Source organism: Andrena cerasifolii, chromosome 3 (genome assembly GCF_050908995.1).
Source record: "Andrena cerasifolii isolate SP2316 chromosome 3, iyAndCera1_principal, whole genome shotgun sequence".
NCBI classification, from domain to species: Eukaryota; Metazoa; Arthropoda; class Insecta; order Hymenoptera; family Andrenidae; genus Andrena; species Andrena cerasifolii.
In genome coordinates, this window is record NC_135120.1 from 18,810,633 (window position 1) to 18,835,622 (window position 24,990).

General features: G+C 45.8%; 1 protein-coding gene across 5 annotated transcripts in view; it reads left to right on the forward strand.

Moving 5' to 3' along the window:
• Positions 1–24,990, forward strand: part of Ten-a (Teneurin-a transmembrane protein) — a 593,712-nt gene that overhangs the window by 334,362 nt on the left and 234,360 nt on the right. Inside the window, exon 1 of one of the 5 annotated variants that reach the window (XM_076809440.1) lies at positions 12,379–13,084. The exons of the other annotated variants lie outside the window; for them this stretch is intronic. Coding sequence (XP_076665555.1) covers positions 13,045–13,084 — 40 coding nt within the window. The 5' untranslated portion in view covers positions 12,379–13,044. Of the gene's footprint in view, positions 1–12,378; positions 13,085–24,990 lie in introns of those variants that run through there. 5 annotated transcript variants of the gene reach the window in all.

Here is a 24,990-nt window from a genome sequence, read left to right on the forward strand (position 1 = left end):
AAGGCGAATGTCCCAATTTCTACTCATGTCCCCATTTCTGCTCATTTCGTATTTTTCTTATTATTATAAGCGTCACGTTTGTTCTATAGTTAAAACAAAATAATTTTTTTATTTTTTATCAATATTTTATTATTATTTTTGTTTATTTATCTTATTCGTTCACTTTTGTATTCATTTGCCTTGCTAATTGCCGGCAGGTAGTTCACTTTTTCTTTGATGTGTTCTTTACTTGTTTAGCATAAAAAAATTAAATATCAATGAATCTGTAGCTGTATTGACTGATAAATAATTTTACTTTCTTCTTTGTTATTTCTCCGTGAATAATTATGTGACTGGTCTCTGTCAACGACGAAAAACATTTCTCCCGGCACACAGTGGGGAAATTTTGCGATTTTATGGCCAAAACTACAGAAACGAAATTTTTTAATTTTACAAATTTAATACAAACGTTAATTGAAGAATATCCATTTTCGTGGTGAGAACCTAAAAACTTATTTTTAATATATAAAATTCGGCACTTTTACGTTCTAATATATGAGAAACTAAATTATCCGAAAAACAGCACTTACAAAAATTACGAACGAAAAAGATTTTTTTATTATTTACATTTATACACTTTTTTCTTTGTTAGAGCATGCCTCTGCTACAGTGCAGCAGGGCATAGCAGAAGGATTATCGCTTCTGTCGACAAACAAACATACATAATACAAACAATCAAACAGAGTATCGAAGCGGAATAAAGTCGTTTAAAAAATAATAAAAAGGTTTGTAATGTATAACATGTGAACCAGTCTCGGTCACAGTTATGTCGTATGTTAGCCAAGACACACTGGATCGTGTTTAAAAAATGCATATAATTACAAGATTAGCAACTATTAGCAATTAATAATTGCATTTATAGAATCAAAATAGTCCAACGTAAAATAGGAATGAAAATCATTGCAGGATATTATGGGATTGATAACTATTTTATGTATTAAAAATTGATTCTTATATGAAAAGTTTATTTCTAAAACACTACTTTAAAAATTGTATAAATTACGTATTAAAAATCGAAAATTAATTATTTTGAGGACAAAAAGATATCTTACGCACCACCATGAATTGAATCCATGCCATCAAATTATTTTCAGGTCTTTGGATAAATACAATATAAGTGTTGGAAGCAACTTGAAAATCTGGTTTAATTCTTTGCGATCGATCTACCCTCACGTGAACATAAACATTTGCGAGTCTATACGAGCTTTGTATTAAAACTTTTAACAGTAAAATCGGTGGCATTTGATACTCATATTAGTTCTTCAATTGACATTTGCATTTATTTCGTCGAATTCAAAAAAATATTTTTGTGGTTTTGGCCATAAAATCGCTAAATTTCCCCACTGTGCGGCACCTCGGGAGAGATGGTCAGATGTCATGACTTCAGTTTTCATCCCGATTGACAGTAAATATTGTCTTAAAGCAAATATCGAACAATTTTTCTGAATCAGCATAAAATTCTGAACCTATTAGGTTTATTCTAATAAAATAATTAATATCTATATTAGTTTTAATAATCATTTTATATTAGGTCGACCGCTTCTCCCGGATTTACCCTATCCTCGTCCTTTTGATGAAAGTCGTTATACACGTATCCACTTACTTGATCCAAGCAGCCCTTTTGGGCTACGGAAGGGTGCTCACAACGTTGGCCCATAATCAGCGATTACCTACTTCGATACCGCGGAAGATTCGAGATAAGGTACCCTTATTGAGCCAACGATTACGAGGACCTGCCTTGCCTCAGATCTTGCCAGGTACTCATCGATCAGGTAGTCCAACCCCCTATCGGGATTTATTCCTATTCTGATTGTGTCATTCTAAGGCCAACGAGCGATATAAGCTCCTAATCGTTCCGGTGGATGCAACGTGGCAGGACCTAATACAGAAAATAAACTCGTCGAGCAGACCCCCAGGACCGTTGCTCCGCAGCGTCTGATCGCGAGGCGCATCGGAAATGGGCCGCGCGTGAAGCGGGTCGTAACGACGCGGCAATCTGCGCCAGGGAAAACGTAAACAAGCATCGAGACCCGGCATCGCGACGCCGTGGCGCACGCGGGTCACCTAACCCCAGCCGCCCCTCCGTAATGACGCGGTACATTTGAACCGGGCCAGATATCAGACAGCGAGAGATAACCGCGCGAGCCGAGGCGGGAGTGGCGGGCGAGCCGGAATAAAAGCAGCGAGCTCGGCAGAGAGAGCGTTTCGCAGATATTCCGCCGGCCGCTATCTCTCTTTATGGTGGCCGATTGCGCGCTCGCGTGCGCCCAGATAGCCGACATGCAGCAGCGGGACGCGCGTGTGAGAGGGTGGGGAATGTCCAGGCGTACGCGAGCGAGCGCGCAAGCACACGCTGCCACCGGAGGGCGGGCGTATTAACGGATAGGCCTGCGCGTACGCATACCTGAAATAATATTACAAACGGAGGTTATCCACCGTCTAGGGCGGCAGTGGTGGCGGCGGTCGTGGTGATGGGGATGCTACCGATGGTGGTGGTGGCGTTGATGGCGTTGCTGGTGGTGGTGGCGGTGGCGTCCTGGCCGTTGCTGGAGGTAGCGTCTGGCCGCGATAGTAACGCGAGGGTAGCCGCCACCCCGCGGTGTTCCTCGCCCGCCCAAGGTAATCGTTCACGCGATATTCCTGTTATTCCACCAGATTTAAATAATATTCACTTTAACAGATTTTTAAACGAGCCCCATTTTATCGGCCGCCCTCTCCACGGCGATTCGTGACACGCCGGGGAATGTGTTTCGACGGCGCTAGACGGGCTCAATGTCGCTCCGCGATTCCGCTTCCCTTCGTCCTTTCTTTTAACGGCTTAGGTATTTCGTGGACTAAACATGATGTCCAAGAATTCATACTCTGCGTTTCGACTTCTCACGGGTGTACTTATAAGAAATAATGTGATTCGTAGTGGTTCAGTGTACGATAAGTCAGACATTTATTTATTTGTACCAAAGGGTTTTCCCTTATATATATATATATATAATAATACTATAATAATACTAAATAGTGGAGTATTCCTTAGCACTCTGGGCGGTACATTAAGTTCGAATAAGCTTAGAAGCTCCGGACACTGGACGTGGTGATTCATAGCTTTAAAAGTAAGTATTAGATCGGATAAAAGCCTCCGCTTTTCAGAGGAAGGTAGCCCAGAGTAGAAAGGATATTTTCATAATTATGAGAAAATCTATCAAAAGGAATACGCAATTTGTAAGCTGCATATCTCAAATATCTATGTTGGATGCTCTCCAAAGATTTGATGCGACAGACAGGGTAAGGATTCCAAAGATTAGAACAATATTCCAAATGAGGAAGAACAAGGGTGGTGTAAAGAGTATTAAGCGTCTTTGGGTTCCTGAAGTCAACGGCAGCTCTCATCATGAAACCGAGGGCTCTAGAGGCTGTACATCTAATATGGACATAGTGTTTTCTAAAATCCGCTGAGGCAGAGATGATAATTCCTAGGTCACGAATGGAATCAACAGAACCCAGAAACCTCCCATTAACCTCCCAGGCATATAACATCATCCAGTAATTAGCTTGTTGAGATCATATTTTTGACATTGCATATGGACCGAGACAACTTCCAAATTCGATTACGATCCGACGCGTTACGAAGTCCATTCCGCACCACCAACCCCCAGCAGCTCTTTCATCCCTTCCCATTCTTCCTCGTTTCATCCTCAGCCGCGACTCTGCCATTTCTTCATCGTTGTCGCCTGGGCCGACAGCCGAGTAACTTTTATCGCAGGGCCGTTCGCGTTTATAAGCCCGAATAAGGATCAAACGACGTCCTTGCGCGTTATGAAATTGAAATCCCGGCTAGTGCGTGGACGAGGCAACGCTGCTTTCCCTGTAGGGCTGACCTGTCGCCTCGGTTATGGGTGCTTTCGTGGAAAATGGCACGGATCGGACGGTCTGCGAGAGGTTTTACGCTTCTTACCACCGGGCATTTGGACCTGGCCAGCCCAAACTGGTCATGCTTCACTGTATGGGGTATCTGTCCAGGGCTGCTCGAACTTCGCAGAGACGTAAAACGTCGCGAAACGGGGTACTGGTCGTTTCCACTCTTCCTCGTCATTTCATCACCTCCCCTTTGCAGAGAATTTGAAGAACGACGTTGCAGTGAACGATATGCCGCACTTGTACTTGATGGGACACGATTAAAAGCTACACTTCCGTATTAAGGGGTTACGCCACCCTGAGGCGCTCGAAACAGCACTAAACTGGACGATTTTTTTTACTGATACTATGAGGTTCAAAATCCTTTCTTTTCTTCTTATGTGTAGAACATGTATTAGTGCATATATTGTATAAATACTGTACAAAAATATTAAAAAATGACCGAGTTATTTGTTGTCCCGCGGAGCTCGTCCGCCGTTACACGCGTGACTGATATAACAAATTATAACGCCCAGGCTCATCTGAAATGAAAAACATGATGATTTTCGTGTTCCTTAGTGAAATACCTACAATGTAGCGTACGGATTTAAGAAAAAAAAATTATTGCACAAATGAGAGCAAGGTGAAGAAAATTATTCGTTTTTCACCTGACAAAACGAACTTAAAACATTTATTATATACGAATGGGTTATCGCATGAAAAAAATGATAGGCTACATTGTAGACAATACCATTAAGAATATGCGTACCAAGTTTGAAATCAATCGGACAAATAGTTTTGGAGATATTTGATATATCACCTTTGAAAATGTAGTTTCGAGAAAAACCCAAAAGAAGAAAACTAGAATGGTCGCTACCTGCTGCGGAATATCGACATCCGCGCCTCGTTTAAAGTCTATAACTCGGCTATTTTGGGGGATTTTTGCGTCTACCACGACTTAAATTATTCTTTAAACTTCACGAAATAAAAAAATGCAAAGAAAAAAAATCATTTTTTCAAAACTTTCAGGGTGGCGTAACCACTTAAGTCTCGGCTCGATCGCAACAATCGCTGATTCTGACAATTTATAAATTAGAGAATATTTAAGAGTTTCTGCTTCATTCGTTATTTTACCGTGACAAAATATCGTGCCTCGCGTAAGGTAATTAAAAACAGAAGCAAGCACACCACGCGCTGGGTGCTCGTACTTTTTAATCCCGTGTTTGGCGTGGAGTGTAGCGGGACCGAGTACATACATTGCATCGCGAACGACAACAAAACTACCCCCGAACGATGTCATAACGCGGCCCAGAACGCTTCCACTAAACTCCAGCGCTTTGCCAGCGCGTAAGATTGCCGTTCGAATATTAACGAGAATCCGCGATGCACCCAGGCGGATGAGAAGTTACGAAATCTGACGTTAAGCGGACGGAAAGCTGCATGTGGCTCAACGATACTGCTGAAGACTGCGTGCCCCTGAAAACGTTGGCTGGATTTCGGATAGAGGGGCGATGTAGCGTTTTCGGCGCGGAGGAGGAGGGTATCAGGGGTCTGGCGAGCCGTCTGGGAGGAAAGAGGGTGCGGAAAGCCCTTATCTTACCTGAACTCTTGCGCCACGGCCGGGGTATTCATAAAGTCTCGGGGGTTAAGCCTCTCCGTTGACTGGATCCTGCTCTCTTCCTCCCGCCAGGTATCCGGCAGCCGCGCGTTCTTGCTCCCGCGGACAGCCACTCGAGCTTCTCCAGTACACTGCGCTTGTACCGGCTTGACCGAGAAGGTATAATCCGCTGCACACACTAGTTACAACCCATTAGTTGCCTCTCCCCGGACCACCCAGCAACTGCTCTATCCAACCCTCCGGCTGGTCCAGCCGCATCCCCTTCGCCCCGTGGCTCCTCCTCGCCGCACCCTCTAGCCTTAATAATGCATCCGGAAGATGCTTAATCGAGTCTCGCAACTCATTTGTGATTCGGTGGATGTGCTCTCGTCACTCTCCTCTCCCGTCCCTCTCTCTCTTTCTCCCTGCGGGCCCTGCGTGTCCGTTCATCCGCTTCTGCCGTTCCTGTCTTCGCGAGATACGCCCCTGTCCGCTTCGTCCCTGCGCTACGTTCCGCTGGCCAGAGAGAACTTTTCGTCAGCAGCCGCTCGCATCAACGAAAACCTTCCAGAGTCCACTGAAATTGAATGACCGCGACTCGACGTCAAGTTTCGATTCGTTGATTTAATCAGCTCTCCATCTGGCCGCGTGACCCTGGCCAGGGAACTCGATTTCCGGTCGCGCATCGCCGTCAGGTGGAATCCTGTTACCCGACTTTTTTCCCTGACGCGTGCTACTTCGGCGTGAATCGCGACGAATTCGCGTCCCCGTTTCGGGAAACGGCTGGAGCCTTTGAAATGCGTGGAAACGTTTTGTCTCGACATCTTATGTTTACAGACAAATAGGACAGATTTCGGTGTAATTTTCGTAGATTGCTGAAATTTGAATATGTTGCAGTCTTTAGTTATATTTAAAAGTACCTCGAAGGATTTTTCAAAATTTTGAAAAATTACGATTTTACAGCTGTTTGAAGTTGAGTACTAACTTTTTTTCAATACATTATAGCTATGGAAGTAGTAAACGGATGGAGATGAGCTTTACGGTGCTTATAGAGAAGACATTGAAGTTTTAAGAAGAAATTATTCCAGTTTAAAACAAAAATTGAAACATTTTTGTGCAATTATTTTAAACAAATGCAGGTTTTTAACATTAGGCGCGATTTTAAAAATCTGAGAAAGGAGAATATAGTTCTATCCTTCCCCTTAAACTTACTCCGAAATCTGTCCGAGTTCGCATGGAATGTCCCAAAGATAAGTGGAAATCCTCCACCCATTCAATTTCTCTTCAAATTACTAACTCCTGGATCTCCAAAAAAAAATCCATCGGTGAGACATATCGCATTAATAGTTCAGCCTTATTTGCATCCTGAAAATTCCCGCAAAAAGTCATCGCGGAGCACGCTTTCCCCTTCCTAGGCCAGAGCTTCCCAGCCACTTCAAAGTTGCGCGATTAATTTCTTCCTGATGGGGGTTCGAGTTGAAAACGACGTCGCGGGGGTTGGAGTGCCAGTCAACTCTCGGCGACGTCGACTGAGAAAAAACGGATAAATATATACATACGTAGAAGAGTGGAGACGGACGGGGGGAAGGGGACGTGGAAGAGGGAAAACGTAAAAGTGGAAGAGAGGGCATAATTAGCACCGGTGAGTCGTAGATAACGAAGTGTACGTATATGCAAAGGCAATTGTACGATAGTCGAGTGGCATCGTGGCTCTATAATAACGAGGAACGCTTATGTGCGCGCGCGGCTCGCGTTTATTCGTATCTATCGTAATGCAACGATGTCATCCGCGTTAATTGGAGATGCCGCATAGGTGCATTATAGCCGCGGTGGCCCGATCAACCGCGAAGCACCGCGATCCTGCCCGCCATTAATTTACAAAACGATGATTAGGGGACGCTGGAGGGGGTGGAATAAATCGGGAAGCGGGCTCCTTCCAGACATACTTGCCGCTGGCTCGTTAAAAAATGCCCGATGAATATGCATAAACGGTGGCAACGGAGAGGCGACCCTTTAACGATCCCGCCAAATTAGAACATACAACCGCGTGTTAAAGTTATACAATTTACCGTCCCTTGTAATTAGTGGCCTTTCCACTTGCGAGGAATCCGTCGGCAGTGGTTTACTTTCGCCGGGTGCTATATCTTTGCAAACATTAGGGCCGCGAAGGAATGCGCCGGTGTTTACGTTGAACACCGAATTATCCGTTAATTGCGCGGTGGATCCTCGTGGATGAAATTCCACGGCTGAATGACACGATTTTTCCACCGTATCTAAAACCGTCGGCTGAAGATCGATGCGTTTCTGGCTACGTGGAACCAATTAAGAATCCTCGAATCACCGATCCCTTCCGCGGCAACAGGAGACATTTATATAAATACCACAGCTCCTCCTTCCCTCGATTCTCCGTAGTAACCAGCCTCCGGTCGAACGGGGACCGGCGTTCCCCTGTAATTTAAACGAAATCGTAAAGGTACGAATTGCCCGGGCGGTAAAAAAGCGCACGGCACTGCGACGATGAATGACCCCCGTTTTACTTTCGTTATTTCCCAACCATTTCTCTCCGGCTGACGTCAAATGTCCACACTATTACAGAGCTGTTCTTTTACCTAAAAACCAATCTGTAACGTATGATGCATTGCTGGAGAGCCGGAACGTGGCTGCGCGCGCGTGCACGCACCAACACGGTGCCGGTGTGCCTGATCTATGTCGGACAGGGACGGCTCATTGGCCTGTTTTAGGCAAACGGCTCCTGTCCCCGGGGTGTATTTCGCTTCTGCCGCTTTGTAGCCCCCGGTGATATTGGATTCATCATTCAGGCATCTTCGGAATCGTCCTTCCGTATCGCGGATCGGCCCTGAATGCCCAAACACCGACAGGAGAATACGATGATACGGGCGACGATACCGAAAACGTATCGCACGTCCCAGTACAGCGCGTCCCTTGGAGTCGGGGCAGGCTGTATCGTCGGAACGATTAAAGATACGGATGAACGCGATAAGATGTAATGGAACGATTCTTTTTGAATGGTGCTCCGTTAGAATGGAATATTGTTACGCGATGACGAGCATGTATGGGGGTTTGGGGTACAGTGGCGTTTCGAGTGCTTTTGGTACACTGATTCGCGTGACGTTACATTCCACGCGAGGCAGAATAGATGTCTGCGGGAGAGAATTATTTGATCACGAGGTACGGTGAACAGAAGTTTGCTTGACGGTGGTTAAAAATATTTCCTAGCACTCTCTGCTTTTTTACATTCCCCGTGCCCCACATTGCTTTTCCGCCCGCTCTCTCTTTTTTTTTTTTGCAAACAAAAATATGGTAAAAGGGCCGCGTCCTTATCGAAACTAGAGATGAATACCACTGCGTTAAATTTGGGGCGCGTTCCGCTCAATTTTTGAAGAGTTCCATTTTCACGGTAGATGAATATAAACCATCGCTCCTGGGGGATGCTTTCTTCAAAGGCTAGTTTTTTAACAGTTTCGAAACATTCGTGAAAAAAAGTCCGCTGCATGGAGAAGTACCTGGGCAAAACGTTGGCAGGTTTTCATAAAGGGAGCGAATATCCGTTCAACAAAAACACAACAGGATGACAATGCGATTCCCGCATTTGAAATTTCATCACAAGAAAAACGATGACGATAGAATGAGAGAGATTCAGGAGCCTTTTCATTTCAACATCCCGTTCGCTTTTTCCCCCAGAAGCTTCTATTTCAACCGAATAGACTCCGAGCGGATGATCCTGGCGATAGATTGAAACGATAGAGAGCCCTGCTTTCCTTGACGAGCGAAAGAAAGCGAGAACTCCTATGGTTCACATTACCGCGAGCGTGGCGGCTCAGTCATTGATCAACATCACTGAAACCCCTTTAGCCTCACAGTGACACACTGTTCCATGCGCTAGCCATTCGTACTTCCATCACGATTGTCCTAATTTCACTAAGCCAACACTCCACGAAACATTACTCCACAACGAAGCCACCAATTCACGTTCCCAACTACCACCGCACCCCTCTCGAAGCTAAGAAACCAAAAGCCAAATAGCTTCTACCAAACACTTCAACGTCCCACGTGGCGCTCACTTAACTTTCGAATTACAAAGAATAAAAGAGGAATCGCGTTTCCCCTCCCCAAACAATCATGCTTCGGCCAGAGTGACGAGAGGGGGTGGAAACTAAGTAACGACGATGCAGAGGGCTCCGGCTGGCGTGTAGGACACTCCATTAATAATACATCGGTCCCCATAGGCTTCTCGTATTTTTCTGGCAACGCGTTTCCAGCGATTCATTAATTGCTGACCTTGTTAGCGTAGCATTGTGAAGCGGCGGTCCCGAAACGGTGCTTGAGCGGCGCCCGCGGGACTTGGTCGGCCAAGGGAACAAAGACAAGGTTTGGCGAGAATAAGAGAGACAGTAGAAGCGACGAGGAGGGAGGATCTCGCTTGGCATTGTCATGCATTCAGCTCCGGCACATAATAATGCCAGGTCCCCTTTGTCGTTCATGCGACCTCCTGTTTTCTGGCTGGCTCTAGTCACGATCGCCCCGGCCATCATTGCCCCGTATCCCCGTGTCCCCGCTTGGGTCGCTTCCTTGCTCGCGACCTTGCGCGCAAAAACCCTGCGACGAGGACTAGAGGACAAGGGAGAACGTGAGGTGGCCGCGGAATTCGGGGGCCTTTGAAAAAATCGCCCATTTCCCCGCATGTCTGTCGGCATCGGGGAGAAATCTCGACGGCTAGATGTGTTAATGGCCCTCTCTAAGGGTTGCACTTGCGTTGCGAGAGTAGGGATGGGATTTGGAAGGGAGACTTTTGAATTGGTAATACTTAAGTGTCTTTGCAGTTTACATTCTTGATTCTGTTCAAGTTCAAGTTACTTTATTTCGGATTTTTATGTCGGGGAGAGGTGCTATAAGAGGGAGAGGTTTTAAATGAGACGAATTGAAGGAACAAAATTCGAAACGCATTACACATGCAAGGTATTTTCCTGTTTATGTCAACACTAGTGCCCAGTCATTTGACGTAAACTTCACTGCGGTCTCATTTGCAACAGTGTAGTAATCGGCAGTTCGTGTTTTTCGGTAGTCTAAATGAACATCTTATAAATTATTCTCAGTTGCTAACAGATTGAACTTACAGATAAGACAAATTTGGTCTCAACTGGTCTCCCCTACATGTTTTTTAAATACCTATTATGATATTGTCAGAAATGGACGCTAAACAAAAGTGTCCTTTTTATAGCACCTCTCCCCTACCACAGTGTATTTTATAAAAGTGGGGGTTGTATTTATTTGCGTGTTAATATTAAGTATTAGTATTACTATTATTAAGCGTCTTTATTGCACAAACAAAATAAGCAAGAGAAAAGAGAAGAAGAACAAGACTATCGCAAAGGCGAGGTTCAGTCTAAATACTATTTTCCAACCAAATCTAAAATTTATGAGATCTTCTGTGATGTATTAGCTGAGATGTTGGTTCGATCGTAACGATAGTTTCAATGTTCCTTCCCCCCGGAGTTCGACCATTAAAAATGGCACGACAGTGTTCGAGGAACGTCGGGAAGTGGGTACAATGCCGTCCAGTGGATTTCCAAGCATGATCGAAAGTTCCAGCAGTAGCCCGAATTGCGTAACAACCGTCTACAATCGAGATCCTGCAGTTTGGTAACTGTCCTTCCGCGAGCAAGTTGTTTGAGATATCCCCGGATAAGGATTGAAGCCCAGAGACACTATGGACCATGCGATCGATCCGCCTTTAGTAATTCAACAACTGGAATACCTTTCAACTGGAGTATAATAGATAGATACTCCACAAAAGTTGACAACGAGGATAGATTGCGACGACGGCGTTTATTTCGTTGGCAAACGGATACCTAAACACCAGCCGACTTGGAATTGACTTTGACCGGGACGGAGCTCGCAAGTAAAACCGAATTGCAGCCGAATTAAATACTGATTTGTCACCAGCCAGAAACTTGGTAGGTACCAAACGCCAGGACCCAGCCCTCCGTTGTACTTGCGTTCTAAATTGACTACATCAAAGAGCTGACTACTCGAAACTACGAGCCATCAACAACTTTCCCTGCAGCGTAGCCAGCACTCCGACCAGCCGCGTCCAACGTCAAAGTATACGCATACATAGCCGCGTCCCGCAGCTTGTAGCGCAACGGAACGTGGAATATCGCGGACAAGATATCGCCGCAGCGAAGAAAGAAGAGGAAGCGGAGGCCGAAGAAGGCGGCGGTGGGTCGCGTTCGGATGTTGGAGCGACCACCGCGTTCTGACGAGGGACAACTGGGCCAATCGATACCGCAGCCACCGTCGGCGGGTCGGATGAAGCGCGGGGGTGGATGGCAGAGCGGTTGTAGGCCGGCGAACGTTTGCGACGCGGAGGATTCAGAGGGGCCGGAGGGGCTGGCAGGAGCTTTTGGGGGTGGCTGTAGGTGGCGGTAGGCAGCGTTAGGTGGTAGCGGGCAGGATGTCGCGGGGGTGGCGTGCTCCTCTGCCGCTGCCACGGCCATCGACGCTTCCGTGGCAGCTAGGATGGCGCCACAGTCGCCATTCTGCGTAGCGTGGCCACCGTCACCCTCTCCGCCTCCGTGCGCCTCTCTCCGCTCTGCGCAGACTCGTCTCGCGGACCAGCGTTCCACCACAATGTTGTTCGACTTGTCGTTTAACCCCGTGTCTCGATTGTTGTTGATACTGCCGTGCCGCTGGAAAAATCTTCATCGCGCCGATCGATTATTCGCCGGTTAACGGTCTCCAGCAGCAACGACCGTCTGCCCCCCGAACCGACACCTCGCCGCCGCCCCCGTCACGCTGTTCAGCATCCTGTACCTGGCTCCCCGCCGCCTGACTCATAACCTTAAAGCTGAGGACGCGGACCTTGCGCGTGACCAGGACCAACACGGTGCAAGTGGCGATTTACACACAGAGGCACGTAACCGTCGGCCGCGAAGCGCGAGACGCGTGTACGTGTAAACACCGTCGTTGGACAGAGAGGTTTCCGGTTCCTGTGCCCCCGATGGACCAATCGGTTCCGCGGTCCTGTTGGAAATTAGTCTGAGAGGATCGAGCTTCGCCGAAGGGGATTTTCGTCGGTCGTAGATGATTTACGACCGCCGTCGCAGCTTATTCCGGCACCTCGGACGCTCGGGAGGAAGGGGCGGCAGGTAAACGACCGACCATTCGATCCGACCTAAATCGTTTCGGCTTATTTATCGCGCCCACGTCTGCGTCACTCCCGTTCCAGGCTTTTTCGCCAGCGCGTGCCTCTGCGTTTCGGTCGCTGGCCAGCAATCGCGCGTACGTGACGCGACCAGCGCGGTAACGATCTCTGGAGATCGCTGGGACTAGCGGGGTTGCAGGAAGTGGCGAATGGGCGGTCTCGCGACTGTGTTTGAGATGGAAGTGAGTAATAGCTGAGTAAAGTGACCGCTGTATTGGTCGTGATGAGCATCGTACGGCCGTAAACTGTCGCCCTCGAGTGATTCAATTGCTACCGCAAAGCCGACCCAGCAGCGACCATGCATCACTACTATACGCAAGAAGACATAGATCGTGTCGGTGAGTGGCAAACCTACAAGCACTAACGTTTATTGCGTCTGTCGTTTCTTCGATTCCATCTTCGAGATATTTGTACATTAACCGATGAACCGTGCCTAATGTGATTACGGGTAAACATGTACCTACCTTCGAGGTATAATATTTGGTCTTCGATGTTCCCTCAATGCCAGGGAAAACTGGTTAATATTAACACGTGCTGTGTATTAGAAATTAATATTCGCGATGAATTCCACGGCGCGCGTGTGCAGCACCGTGAAATTCGATAAAAAAAATTAGGTATTTCCACGCGCTAGGTAATTTTCTAATAATCAAAGCACATTGCGCAGTGTTCGTTAACAAAATTCGCTGGAAATCGAGCGGAACGAGATAATGCATAATGGCTGAATTATTGCCCGCTTAGCGATCGATCGGTCATGATAAGGTCAGGTCAACGGTTTCACTTTGAACTTTTAGCCGTCGACACGAGAGAATGTATAGACGCGTTGGCGAGCGCCAACTACAGAGGACGGAGAAACAGGACCGGGGGTGTTAATAATTATTCAACGAAAAAGCGGTACTTGGTGAATTGTATACGATTACAAAGTTTGTCGCCAGTTCCTTGAACGATCCGCGAGGCGACATCGCCGATTTACAATGCAAATTCGGGTAGCGCATAACTTCGTGGAATTATCGGTCAAATCGCGAATTTCATCCCCGGCTCGGGCTGCAAATTGTTCGCCCGCTTATTTACACGGAATTAAAAGCGCTCCTTTGAGACCGCTCTAATTATCTTACAGAGTTATCTGGTAATTTCGGTGTGTCACGGGACGCGAAACATATCGCAAAATGTCTTTATTATCGAAAACGGATCTTTCCTTTATTGCAGACCGGAATGAAACAGTAGCAGTTTCAGCGGCTAGGTGCATTTCAAGTAGATCGACTCTGTCTCTAGACAGACTCCGAGTGGCTGTTTCCTTTCTGAAGGCTTCCATCTTTTCACCTACTCTCTTTGTCTTCTTATCACTGCTAGTATAATCATAACTTTCGACTAAATAGTCTAATGAAATATTAAATAAGCATTTTAAAAAATTTCTAAATTCACAATGATATTAGTTTCTGATTTTTCCCCTCCACAATTCAACCACCACAGTTTTCGTTTCTTACAAGGAAAGAAGACGCAAGAAGATATATTTGGTGTAAGCGACGACCAACCACTCCTACATTTCCGTCAAGGCTATATCTTCCTTGCCCCCCTACAGCGCGAAAACACGCGCACGGTATTCTTAACATTAACGCGCCTATTTGGGAAATGTATGCAGGTTAGATCCCAGGCGTACCGGCCACCCCTTGTACCCGGGATTATATTAGGTCCTTCAGGCTTTCCGCGTGAGTCTCCCGCGGAATTTAAATTGCCCCGGATACGATAGCGGCGAAATGAAGGAACGGAATAAAATTTGCAACGGCTCCTCCAGAGCGCTGCCGCATCGATTCCTTTCCCCCCCCGTTGAAAATAAAACGTTCACACTTGCGTGGAATCGCCCTCCCGGCCCTCTCTTCCTGCAAATCGACAATCAGGCTCTCATACTTGGCAGAATGGTCCGGGAAAACCATTAGCGCGCGTGTGAGGCCAATGAATCGTACAAAGTTCTGCGAGATTGCGCCGAGATGGAAACAGAGGCACTATTACACGTTACAAAGTGCTCTTCATAAGGGAACGATTTTAAAACAATTCAAACATCACGGATAAACTTATCACTGGGGCATCTCAAGCCCTCTATATATAGCTACTATTCAACTATCTGCCAAATTATTATTATTATTCATTTAAATAGCACCAACCCTTGGTGTACAAATTGTAAAGTAATAAGTAAATATGTGAGGTAATATCGACATACAAAATTTCCTCGATGCAGCAGCTCTCGGTTAATCGGTGAATTGTATACACAGCGGTTTGAAAGGTTTTAAAGATTTTAAACCGCTTTTCCTATAAAATGTACATTTTTAGAGTTAAACCACTATCATTACCAAGCAGCCATAGATTACCCTAGACTCCGTGCATGAAACATGAAGATCGCCACACCCACTTACCAAATCGATCTCATATCGTGCCGAATCCATGTCCCTGCTACATCGGTACCCCATATCGGATCAGCATCGTAGGTGTGGGCCCATAGAAACGACCCCTAATCGTCACCGTTGGAGAATTCACCGCGTCCCCCGGATCGTGTCGACGCGGAACGCCACTTGACTCCTTTATTCGCGCCCGCGTGGCCGCTCACACCCCCTCCGGGCGAAAAATATCGTACGAATGGATCATGTCCAGGTCTGGCCTGGCGAAACAATAAGGAGGCGAGCGGTGCCGTAGGACAGCATTGTTCGCAGGCCTGCGGAGAGAGAGACGGCCGTGGCACGTACGCGTCCCCGTAACGCATGCTGCTTTAAGGCCGCGCTGGCTCGTAAGCAAATTAGAATGGCGCACGTGGCTCGCATAAGTCGGCTCGGTGTCTGCGTGCTCCGTGTGGGGCACGTCGGGCTGGATTTGTAAGGCCACCCCTTTTCTCGGCCCCCGCGCGGTCGAGCGAGCGATGCCAACGGGCTTCTGTTCCCTTCTCCCTTTCCCTCTTCCTCCTCACCCTCTGGCCCAAACGGCACGGACGCATCGGCAATTACGCCACTTTATTGCTAGGGTTACGTGTCGTGCGCGGAATTAATGCAATCCAGAGGGAGGATGGTCGGCAGCCTTCTTTCCGAGGATCGAACACCGCTGTGACACAGATTCCCGGCAGTTGGGCACTTTAGGGATTAGGCGGCTACTGATAGACGGTTTCTGGGGGTAGGTCGCGTTCTTCGGGAAGAATGTTGCGTGGCTTTTATAGCGATCTTTTTGTCGCTGATTAGTAGTCTTAGGAGAATTAGAAGTGTGCGAGGTCTGAAGGCACTTGAGATTCAGAACGCCGGGTGATGAGTGCGACAAGGTTGGGGCTAGTGTTGGATGATCGAGTTCTTTGTGATTAAAAGGACTTGGCGGGTAAGCGCAGCAAACTGCATCGTCCAAATAAATTAGACATCCCTGCTTTTCTGTACAAGTCTCTTAAGGCAGCGTACTAAAGATAGGTAATACAATTTTTGTATGAAAACTGTAAATTATTCTTGAAAAAATTCTGAAAAATGGCTTACTTTTCCGGCCAGCATAGTGGTGTTCCCCCTTAAGGTACGTTACAATGGGATCCAAAAGTTATTCGATTGTCGAGGAGCATATTTCCGCGATACAACAAAAGTTGAAATTGTATGGAAAAAATATGGATTATGCTGTTTCATAATTATTTAAACATCCAGTTCAAATTTCACGTGAAACAACGAATTTTAGAAAACATTATTAATATTTTTGTTTATAACTTTTTTCTAATTGTTTAAACAATTGATAAAACTTTTACCATTTGATAGATCTAATTAAAAGAAGTAACTTTTGTCTTGAAATTTCTTTTCTATATCTTACAAATTGCGAGTTAGAAAAAAATCGAAAAATAACCAAATATTCAGGGGTTAATTTCACCCCCTTAGTGTGATTTTGGGCAGCAAAAAAAAATGCGTTGTAATCAAGAGGAAATTCCCTACATATCTACAGAGTTTCAGAATTTTTTGAATTTTCGGGTTCGGGATCTTCCCTTGTAAGTCATCTGCGCCCTACCGAAAATCTTTAGTATAAAAGCCACTGAAACTTGCCCAGGCGGGCAGACCTTCACTTGCTGAAGTATGGTACGGATGTCTACCGACTTGCTCTTAGTATTTGTAACTGGGAGTTGTTTATAGAACGTGGCTAGAATAAATTGTATATTTATTAAGTACCTACAATCGACCACTATGTTTCTCACCCTGAGTCACAACAATAGGTACCTAGTATCGCTCTGCTTTCAAATTCCAATGAATTACTCATTTCTTATAACCCGTTCAAGCATTTTTCTGCATTAAGACTGCTTTCATCGGTCGCGACCCCCGTCGATAGACGCCCGAGCGTCTGAGGCAGCTCGAATCGCGTTCAATTCGAATCCCCGATATGCCACGGCTAATTGAATTCGAGGGAATCGATTATGCCCGGTCCGTGCGACGTAATATTTAACGGCGTGATTACGAACAGATGGAACGGGCTTTTCTCCCCGATATTGATTGGATTTGTTTATTCTTTTTTAATGGAAACGCTCGGTACGCGGTCGGGAGAAGCCCCGCAGAGAAGCGTTCTCGATGCTTCTGCTCGTTTCGTGTTGAGATATTGTAAACACTGGAGATTGCTCACGGTTCGAGAGGCATCGACGCTGAAGCTCCTCTTTTGTGTTGGCTGGCAGCAGTGTACTTTTAGCGTGATTATTATTCGCGAGCACGATGGATCTTGAGGACTAGGGCCTATATAGAAGCTACGGTATTCGATAAGAAGTAGAAATAATCAAGAATATACGAGATGCTTAGAGAAAAGTGGAAGTAGGAAGTAGAATATGTCTGACTAGTCAGACACCTTTGTCTCTCCTCTCAACCACAAACGCTTCAAGATATAAATATGTACTTGCTATCGCTACCAGGGCCGGGTTAAGATGTTTAGAGACCCTAAGCACTTAAAAGATTTTGAGGTCTGCTTATACAGGGTGATCACTGCAACGCAATGCACGATTTCTTAGATATTTCTGATGATTTACCTAAAAAGTGTTTCTAGCAAAATTTAGATTTTAAAATTTAAAAAATTTCTATCGTGACCCCCTTTCTCCTGACGCCCCAAGCACGTGCTTATTTTGCTTATTGGTTAATCCAACACCGATCACTACGTACTATCACATTTACAAGTTTAATATCACTTCACTTACAATTAAATATCTACTACTATATGCGTATTAAATCACATGGACACATCCTGCGTCACGCTGTCGTTACGAGGAAACATTTAACTCGTCCCAATGAATCAGAGTGTTCGCAATGAAATAGCAGTCGTCGGTAGCATAATGATAAGGACTGCCTCGAAGAACAGGGACTGCTGGCGAACGATAAGGCAGGCAAATAGAAATATCGCCGCGTATAAAATGTAGATGTCCGCGTCGGAAGGGTTACGAGACGAGACTTTTATCTGAAATGAAATTACGAGTGGAAGCGCGTGCTGCGTGAATACATTGTAGACGCGGCGGCTGGCTCACCCTCGCTCAATTTCACTTTTATTTATATCCCCTTGGGGATAAAATGGGCATTGCTATCGCCACGATCGTCAATCGCGCTCTGTCATCCCTCGTTTCGGGCATGCTCCGCGACTCCTTCCACGCTCAAATGCACCTCCACGCAAACAAGTGTGTCCATGAGTGATCGTCGTACTTTTAAACCGCCCCGCACTCGTTCGCACTTCAACTTCTCGTGTCCAGCATTAGTCACTTCAATTCCTTGCCCATAATTCCGTTTCACATGGATCCGATTAACAAAGAATTGCTTGATAAATACTGCGCTGATATCTACAGACAGTGCGATAACAGAGGGCAAAACAGAAAGCCGGAGATCGATCATTCTCGCGCGTAACGACACACAACGAATACGACAGGTCGAAACGCGAAACAACAGTTCGACCTTGCAGCCGACAAGTCGACACGGTGAACGCTTGCGGTCGAGGAGTCTGAAACGTGACATCGCGTCGTTCCCTTAACTTCTCCGTCTGAAAAGGAATACCTGGCTGCGTAGGTATACGACAAACCTGGAGCAAACTAGCGCCCCCTCCACCTCCCGATAGTGCTGCAAGTGGAGCACGACGAATCCAGGAAAGTTTCTATTGATCCTGCGAGACAACGGCCGTCCCCTTTCGCTCCCCTCCCCCAGCCTGCTCTGAAATTTACATGAATCCTCCGAGAATCCAGCTTCATGTCTCTCCACGGTTCTGCTCCTCTTCGGCGCGCAAGTTTTTACAAGACGCGCGCGGATTAAATCGCGAGGCGTTCGCCTGATTACCCTGGAGGTCCAGACAAACGCTGCCGAGGGTGCTGCCACTGATAACGCGAGGAAACCACGGCTGGATATCGATAATTCCACTCAAGTGGCTTGTATCCTGAATCTTTCGATCGAAACTTATCGAGCTTGCATTGGAAACAGTGCTGCGTGCATCTATTTGCTCGTTATCCCTGGCACAATGGGACGATTCAATGCGCAGACACGATCGAAACCGAATTCAATGTACAGTGGCTCGCATTTATATTCGGACACTTTTTAAAATCGCATAACTTTTTTAGAATTGGTCCAAACAAGTTGAGTTTTTTTGAGAAGCTAGAAGGATCAGTTTGCTAACTGACGCGTTTCGTCGTTTTGAAAAAAAATGTATTTGGTTGGAATAGCGAAAAGAATAGTAATGGTCGATTTTTAAACTTTTTTTTGTGAGCTTGTAATGAAAATTCAAAAAAACTCGTTTGTAGATCGGTTAACGTTGCTCCGATTTTGATGAAATTTTAGGCACAGATACAACTTACTGCAATCTACAAACGGTTTTTTTGAATTTCCATTACAAGCTCACAAAAAAAAGTTTAAAAATCGACTTTTACTATTGTTTTCGCTATTCCAACCAAATACATTTTTTTCAAAACGACGAAACGCGTCAGTTAGCAAACTGATCCTTCTAGCTTCTAAAAAAAAACTCAACTTGTTTGGACCAATTCTAAAAAAGTTATGCGATTTTAAAAAGTGTCCGAATATTAATGCGAGTCACTGTATGTATTTCCCGCGCGGAGCTGGGAGAAAAACGAGGCCGACCTAGAATCGAAATTTCATTGTGCATGGTGTTTTATTTTATGACTCGCCACGTGCATTATCGACGCCACAATGACGGTCTCTCCTCTCGTCGCGGGAATGAACCGCGCCGAGGAGGCTGTCTCTTCAATTAACGTTTTTTTTTTAGAGAAACTCCATGGACGCGTATATGGGTCGCCCTGGGGAGGCGAGACTCGCGGATCCCTTTATTCCATCGGACAATGTGGTAAAATAGAAACGTGGCAACTTTCCCTCCGCCAGCCCGCCTCCTTCCTCGCTTCAGTTTAGACCAGACGCAGCGTGGCGCGACCATAACCGCGCGTTAGGATCGCTAGAAAGTGGCAGTCTACGGTTCGCGTTCTTTTCTTCTCTCCCTCTCTCTCTCTCTCTCTCTCTCTCTCTCTCTCTCTCTCTCTTTCTATCCTCGCGTTTTTTTCCTGTTTTCTTCCCCCTCGTTTCTATGCCTCTCCATTTGAAACGTGCCTCACGCTGATGGAATTCGCGCTGATGAATGAAAATTGTTCGCCGCACACCGTATTGAATTACCCTCCCGGCAGCGTATCGATCGATCGGCGAGATTAACGGTTTAGATTAAAAAAAATAATATCTCTTGACTGATACGATTTATACAGCGGCGAAACGAAATATTTAACGATTGCGCCGGCCTGGATGGGGCGTATTGTTCGCGCGTCGATCTCCAACAAAGTCGATAGGCGGCTGTATTATGCGCTTGATGGGATTCCGCGTCTCCTATAAAAGTCAACCCCCGCTAGGTAAATATAAACCACTTTCCCCATGGAAACAATATCACCGCGGCCGAGAGAATTACGGTATTTTTATCGCGGAACGAAAGCCTAGCCGCGGGATAACACGGTCGTTTGTCCTTCCTTTCATCGGACGCTGATGAACGCCCCTATCAATCGACGAAATCGCCCATATAATGGGCCGGGCGAAAAGTGTCCACGCGTGTGTCCTTGGATGCTGAATATTAGCTGGACTAAAAATGAAAACGTAAATCTGTGTTGCGCGGAAAGGATAGACCTGCTCGTAGTTGCAAGTGTAATAGTGTTTTGATTATTAAGTAATTATTACAGAAGAGTTATATAACTTAAGATTAACAGAGGGGCACCAAGCCCTGGCATCCCTCGAAGAAGCGGCTTCAGAACTAGATTCTATTCGTTAAATAAATTGTTACAATTACCTAAAGAATTTTCTTGAATTTGTATTAAAAATATTTTTAAGATTAAATCCTGAATGTCCCACTGAAGCACATTTACGTCACGAGGCTCCGGAACCAGCAACAAAGCAATGCGTCTCTTTACAGGATAAGCAGTTCGCAAAGCGCGCCTTTAACATCCGATTTCCAACAAATAGAGTAGGTATGGTAGCTCGTGAATAAATATCCATAGCAATCCCATGGGTTCCCGAGTTAGCGCTATGGAATGCGGTTGGTTATCTTCGCGGTAACATTATCACATTTAACTAAACAGGCCGTCCAAAGTTCCCACGTACCGTGCGCTCCATACTCACCGAATGCCTGTCCAAACATCCATGAATCCAATAATTACAATCCGCCCGCCTTTCCAACGCAGCGTCCCAGCCTAATTCTAAATTTAATGGAAACAAACGAGCCGTGGCCGAATAAAATGTCATTAATGTAACGAGTCGAACGTAGAGTCGTTTAAACAACGACCCGATCCGTTGATGCAGTCGAAACCGAGGGGGGTGAATTAGCGTCGGGGACAAACGATTATCCGCTTTAACAGGCCGATTAACGGGACGATATCATTTTAATGTAATACGTTCACCGGCGTCCGAATAATTTCGATATCATCCTGGGTCGGAGAAGGAAGGGGTGAGGGCGGTTTTGTATCAAATAATCGACGGGGGTGGGGGGGGGGAAGATATATCGATGGAATTACAACGAAATATCCGGCGAAAGAATTGATACGCGTTAAATTCGCGTTCACGCCGGTGTACATTACGAACAGAGGCTGGAATTCCAGCTACCTGCGGATAAATTGCAGCTCGTTACTTTCGACGCACCTGCTGCCAGCGAATCGCGTATCCGTGTCACGTAGCCTGTTTTACGTAGCCGCTTTTGTTCTGCATGAATCTTATTAGCGCCGACCCATTTTACGGGGGATCGAGATAAATGCAGTTTTACGCATTACGCCGAACCCGCCAGCGCGTTCTTACTTTCGTCGGCTGTCAATCGGTCGGGAACGATCGATCTGTAATTAGTAGCCGTTTGCTGCGGTTTGGACGCGATTCGCAATCGCGCACGAGCTTTATCGTTGTTTGTGCATTCGAGGATTCTGAGTGGAATGGTTATTTTCAAAGAATATTCCGAAGTTTGGGGAGGGTGGGTTGTGTATGACGATGCGAGGTTGCCTGGTTGGTAGGTTGAAATAATGAGAAAGTTTCTTTCGCCGTCGCGGCAGACGTTGCCCGCGTTGATCGATCTCGTTTACCTCCAACTTCTTATCCGGCTCGGATCAAAATATGCCTGGAGACGAGGAGGCTGTATTCCCCCCCGTCTACAGCCGTGTCTAGTGTCCGCTATTAGGAACAAACCGGAAATAGAAGTGGCTGAACTTTAACTAGCTCGGTAGCGGAATGGTCTCGTTCTCTTCATCAACTCAAACTGCCGGAATTAGCTTCTGGCCCCCGTCCAGATTACTTCTGTACGTTCTGTTCCGGCCGTGAGCCGACGCTCCCATTTATCTCGTTTGCTCTCCCTCCCCCACGAAACTTCTTCGTAATATGTTAATTATGAAAACGATAAGCGAATGATAATCAGCCGTGGTTATTTCGAAGACCCCGGCCAATTTTCTCCGTTATCGCGGGGGGGAACGAGCCGGATGAGGCTGTCGTTTCTCCGTTCGTCAGTGCCGGGGACGATCCACCCAGCGATACCGCGCTTCTTCCTTCAAAGGCGGTCTTGATTAAATTGTTGACCTGTATTCTGGGGGTAGAAGCGTTAGTCGATGGAAATACGCGAGCAGGATTCGAATTTCGATCATTTATACGCTCGTGGTAGTAGGGTAAAGTAGCCGAATATGACGACCTCTTCTAGTATGAGACCCCAGCTTATCTCCGCTACAGAACTCTTGAATGTCATAGCGATGCTATTTCTATACTAATTAACCGTGTATTAGTTGTTTTGTCCGCACAGTGGCATTGTAATCAATTGAGCGTCTTCAGCAAGCACATATTTCTGAAATACGTTGCAGAAAGTTTTTGAAGTGGTTCGATTAATTTACAAATACCTCTAAAGTGGTAAGTGTATAATGATTTTCACAAATACTGTTGTATTGTGCTTGCAATGGAGTTTAAGGCTTACCAGTTGTATATCATTAAATGATGAAGACTTAACATCGAAGCTACTTAGTAGTTATCATGTTATTGTTTCCAAATATGAGACCCCTGAAAGTTCTACTGATGAGAGTGAAGAAGAAATTGTTCTGAATGATGAAAGTGATTAAGAAAGAAAATTATGATACAGAATGCTTGTTTCGCACAGGTCATTATTGTTCAGATCTGCTAGCTAGGTGAAGAATGGGTTAAGTGTACGTATAAAGTGCTTAACAAGTCGTCAGAGAGGAGTTAAATATGTTAAACAAGCGTCTCGAAAGAATAAAGGAGCAGTTCCTCGCGAAAACAGGTGACCGAGGGTGTCTAGACGGTGTCGGTAGCTCCGTAGGTTTTCAATTTAGACACGCGATCGACGATTTATGACAGATTAAGAGTACACCGAGTGTAGCAAACAAGGTTAGCTAAAGAAACGTGTGGTGTTAGTTTTGATAAAACTCTCTGTCAAGTTGAGCTCCGAGATTTATCAATAATTATGGAATAGTTAGTAGCAACTTTTTTTGTCATGTACTTTTCTCTCGGTGGAAAAGTTTACTTCTTCTACGAGATATCTTGAGAATTGTTACTCAACTGCTGTGAGGATCAATTATTTCGAAGCTACGGGCGTCTAGACCCGTATCAATCCGTCTCGAGCCCCGAACGATACGTCAGCGGATCCTGTACTAATAAACATTCATTAGTCGCCAAACCGATAGGATCCTGAGGATATTGGCAACGAGCACTGGCGCTGGGCTAGAGGGGTGCGAAACGAGGGAGACGTTTTGTTGACACAGAAGGGAAAGTTCATTCTCTTTCGGAATGGCCGTCCGTGATATATGATGCCAGACGAAACGTTTCAATTAACTCTTCTCTAATGTATCCGCTTAATTGAATGGGAGGAATCGTTGTCGGAATACGCGTAGTTTTCATACTAGTCCAGCTTCTTTTGTTACGTCACTTTTGCGCAGTTTTTATTGGAAAACTAATAAGTGAGACATGGCTTGTTGAGCGTAAGGTATTACATTATTACTGCATGGAGATAGAAATTTACATGGGTACACTGGCACCCCCACAGAAAAAAAAGAAGAAAGGATATTAATGTAACCACGACTGAAGTAATTCAAGAGCTTTGTGAAAAGAAAAGAAAACTTGATTTTATCCTTTAAATAAATTTTTATAACCACCTAATGTATATTCTCGAATTTGCATTAAAAATATTTTTAATCCTAAGTGCGCGACCACACTGTGTTATCTAAATTCTAATTCGTCACCTGCAAATCGAAGCGCAGAGGTTCTAGTGGATTCATTAAATGGAAATTTCAAAGTAGTGCTTGAAAACAAGTTTGCAATCCTTACTGAAATAATAGTAAACACAGGCACGATTCCTGGTAATAATTCCCGAAGCGGCAGCTTCGGATGCATAATTTTACTGTGCGAGCGCCTATTCGTGGCTGGCGAAGAAAAGGAGACGGCAAGCGTTTCGCGAAACTAACCAGCGGGTGGATGGGCGGTTAACTGTAGTTGAATCGAGATGCGGATACGCGGTTGATCTTATTGTGAATGGGCTTTACGGAAGCCTCAACTCCTCTGTGAACGCGCGGAGATTACTGGCTGTCAGTTCCTCTTGCTCCGCGAGATCAGAGGCGGAAAGGAATCGACACAATGCCTCTGTGGATTAGCGGCACGCGCGCGATGCATCCGAGGGACCGATTGCAGCGATGAAACTAGGTTTAGCAATTGCTGCTTTCAAATAAATTCTGGGTAGGGTAACTCGGGGTAATATGCCACCGCAGGTAATATGCCACCTCTCAATGATT